This window comes from Lolium rigidum, chromosome 7 (assembly GCF_022539505.1).
Source record: "Lolium rigidum isolate FL_2022 chromosome 7, APGP_CSIRO_Lrig_0.1, whole genome shotgun sequence".
In the NCBI taxonomy this organism is placed as follows: Eukaryota; Viridiplantae; Streptophyta; class Magnoliopsida; order Poales; family Poaceae; genus Lolium; species Lolium rigidum.
In genome coordinates, this window is record NC_061514.1 from 155,475,604 (window position 1) to 155,479,300 (window position 3,697).

The window sequence follows — 3,697 nt, forward strand, 5'->3', positions numbered from 1 at the left end:
ATGCCAAATAAAAATGAAGTTTTATATCAAGAAGTCTGAGTGCATTCATTTTTTCCCTCCAAAATAAAGTGCAAATGAGCACTAACGAAAATCTTAGGGACTGCAAGTCAAACCACCTCTATTAAAAAAAATCCTAAATACAGTATATTTTTCGAATCAACAAAGAAACCCCATATAAACAAGAAATGGGCCCGAACCTCTCCTACAAACCCTCGTGCGAGTCTTGGCCCTTAAGCCCAGTTTGGCGCTAAGCGGCCCGGCCCGGAAATTGCATCATTCAGGTAATCAGAACTCGCTCTTGCTTACCTAGCTACAGCAAGACTGAGCTACACGCAGATCCGCGGCGGGGAGCTAGGGTTCCGGCGAGAAAAACCAATGGCCTCAGCGGCAGCGCGGCGGAGGCAGGAGCTAGCAGCGGAGGGACAGCGGCACCTCGAGGAGACGATCGCCGCTGCTTTCCAGATCCTTTCCTCCATGAACGACGAGCTCTGCAACCCCGCGCTCTGGTCCTCCTCCGCCACCGCCGCCGCTGCCACCGCCATCTCTCAGCAACCCCACCCGCATCACGGGCCTCCCCCGCCTCTCCACTCCGCCGACTCCGAAGCCTCTGACGCTTTGGGGGGAGGCTCCGGTGGCTCCGGTGGGTCGCTCGACGAGGCGAGGCACCGGTACAAGATTGCCGTGGCAGCGCTGCGAGCATCCATCGCCGCCGTGTCGCCCTCTACTCAGGTGAGAAATTGTTGGACCGGGCCATACGATCCTACTGTCTATTGTACCTAATGTTAACCTGATAAAGATGTACTCTAGGATCCCATGTACTTCTAGGATACTCGATGTAAAACTAGGGACAATGCAGTGCTACAGCATTGAAAGATGACGTTTTGATATCGGAAATGCGGGTGAGCGGATCTCTTTGAGACTAGTGAGCATAGTTCTTTTTCTTGTCTTACTCAATGGATAAATACAGAAACGTGCTTGGGAGAAGAATGTTGCCACATTTGAACTGAGATCCAGATTCCCCTCGAAGAAAAGGAGATCAATTTTCATCCTGCTCTGTGACCATATCTATTACTAGTCATGCTTATGCTATTCTAAATAAAATTAGCTTGAAATAGCTATGATTGAACCAGAAGATCTAACATACAAGATTGATGTAATACCTCTCCATCTTCCTCTTGTAGTCGCTTTAGATGAGTGCTGGTGATTTTTGTGTGAATCACCTTTGTTACTGCTTTGTAATGATGTTACATTTATTTTCAGGAGATAGCGTCAACAGAATCCAAAGGTGATCAAGCTGAGATTGAGAGATTGGAAGAGCACGCATCTTCTTTGAGAAAGGTACTCCCTTGAAAAGATCTAGTCGATGCGGTACACAGTATAATTGATACCATTATGCAAGATTCAGGATTACGTTAGAACAGTCAGTAAATGGTACCTGGTCAGCCCAGGTTAAGGCCAGATGCATCACCAGGTAACCTATTTTGGCTGAGGCGATGACATATTCATTCTGGTAGTGTTCTAGACTATTCTGGTAAAGGCGCGTAGAAAAGCTGTGGTTTATATTGCCATCACCTGCATGCTTGTTGGTTTTTCTAAGTTCATGTATGTCTTTAGGGCAGCAACAAGGTTCTGCAGTGGTTGGAGATTACTCCCTCCGTCCACTAATGTGTACGTTTAGCTTTTGTCCCAACTCATTTTTTTCTTTAAAAAATTGACCAACTTCCTGGAAAAAAGTAGCAAAATTTATGACACTATATGAGTATCACTAGATCCATCTTCAAATTTAGTTTCATAATATCTAATTTGATGTCACATGTGTTGCTACTTTTTTCTATAAAGTTGGTCAAATTTGAGAAAGTTTGACCTAAGACAAAAGTTAAACATGCACTTATTCATGGATGGAGGGAGTAGTTCTATCCTAGAGAATTTTAAGTGAATCATTTTAAGCAATCATTGCAATCACAGTAAGTTAATCAAGTATGTCCCCAAATGAGCCTCCTGTATATAGTAGCATCTGTGCTATTTGGAAGTTGGAAGTGGATGTATGAAAACTTACTAGAACAATACCCGCGCGTTGCTGCGAGAAGGTAAAATTTACAGATTTTAAAATAGAAAGCAAAAAATTCTGTAGCAACATGGTAGAGTAGATTACCCGCAAAAAAAACATGGTAGAGTAGATTAAATATTATCTGCTATGTTCCTAAAAAAGATGTTAAAGGTTTTGTCTAAATTCATATTTATCTGTACAGTAAAAAAATATCTACGCATATCTAAATTTAGATAAATTTACCATGAAAATCCATAAATATCTTGAAAAGATTTTGCCGACGAAGCTCTGAACACGGCTCTCTTGGCTCCGTCCCGAACCAAGGAAGTATGATGGAGGCGTGTGCGTGTGCCAACTGCAAAGACTACAAGCGGACGTTGGCAGCGAGTCGCTTTTATTCTCGGTTGGAACCAAATTTAGCAAAAGAAAAAAATTCATGTTATACCAATGCGTATAACTGAGGGACTTCTTATCTTTACTATTAATCGGCAATACGACAATATTGCACTCACTTATATTTTAATAATATGGATTATCAACATATTCTTTTTAATATAATATACTATGATGTTACCCGCTAATAAAAAAAGGTTGTTTCTTTTTTAAATATGTATCTTGGTATAGACATCATAATGCGAACAAATTAACGTGAACCTTTTCTTATACATAAGCAACATCAGTGATTATTCAATTATCTGTCAAATTCATCAAATAAAAGAACATTCTAATATATATGTAGGCCTCCAGGAAGTTTTACTCTTCCGTTTTTGTATTCTGTCGTAAAGGCGACAAATAAATACTGATGAAAACAACTTGCAATTCTTCAGCGGCTATGCCATCGAAATCTCTGTTATTGGTTATACGTGCTCCTGGTCCACCGCAAAAAGCACGAACTGTGGTCTATCTACCAGCAAGAAAATTATCTGTTTTCCTTCTTTATACCGATGAGACTCTTGCCCGTACAGTCACCACCAATGATTCACATGCATTGGTCTTGGAGGTACCGAGCTGAGGGCAATAGTTCGACACCGTCTCTGATTTAAAAAGGTAGAGGGCAGAGGCGAGTAAGGTAACTGCGGCCTAAGCCGTGCGTGGTCCGGAGACGCATGACGTACCAGACCTCAAGCAATTTAATAGTAGAGATAGTAACATGCTCTTTACTGGTAATGCAACTCTCTCTAACATTGGGATTCTGCTTCAGGAAATTGAAAGCAAAAACAAACACGTAAAGCTTCTCATGGATCAACTTCGTGATCTTATATCAGACATATCAATGTGGCAAAGCCCTTGCTCAGTGTGAGATGTTGTGTTATTCAATTCTTAGAGTGCAAGAGATCACACATCTACATGTGTGCTAAGGCGAAACTCTGGGCGTACCCTCTTTACAATGAAAGCAGATGGGACAATTGGAAAGGGATACGAGTAGCGAGTACTAATATTGTAATTTGTACTGATTTTCTCTTGAGGATTTGAAGAAATAGTAATGAGCGGCCATAAATACGGCTTATCTAATGTAAACACTTGTAACTGTATGTTGAACAAGAATGTGGCTATGGAGTATGGATATAGCAGAGGGTATTCTACTCTTTGGGTGCTGAATCGTACAATAGCTCACTCTTAAGATATATGTAAGCTCCTTTTCTTTTCTCC

The 3,697-nt window shown here is 41.4% G+C and overlaps 1 protein-coding gene across 1 annotated transcript; it reads left to right on the top strand.

The window, feature by feature from the left end:
• Positions 1-261: 261 nt before the first annotated feature.
• LOC124675074 (mediator of RNA polymerase II transcription subunit 30-like) lies at positions 262-3,697 on the top strand. Its single transcript, XM_047211142.1, has 3 exons — positions 262-729; positions 1,261-1,338; positions 3,249-3,697. The coding sequence occupies exons 1-3, from the start codon at positions 376-378 to the stop codon at positions 3,345-3,347; spliced, it is 531 nt and encodes a 176-aa protein (XP_047067098.1). The 5' UTR covers positions 262-375; the 3' UTR covers positions 3,348-3,697.

Bases quoted from the DNA above. Each gene is read 5' to 3' on its own strand.
- LOC124675074 (XM_047211142.1), top strand. From the start codon at position 376: ATGGCCTCAGCGGCAGCGCGGCGGAGGCAGGAGCTAGCAGCGGAGGGA. The intron at 730-1,260 runs GTGAGAAATTGT...ATTTATTTTCAG, and splicing joins CCGTGTCGCCCTCTACTCAG to GAGATAGCGTCAACAGAATC. The intron at 1,339-3,248 runs GTACTCCCTTGA...ATTCTGCTTCAG, and splicing joins ACGCATCTTCTTTGAGAAAG to GAAATTGAAAGCAAAAACAA.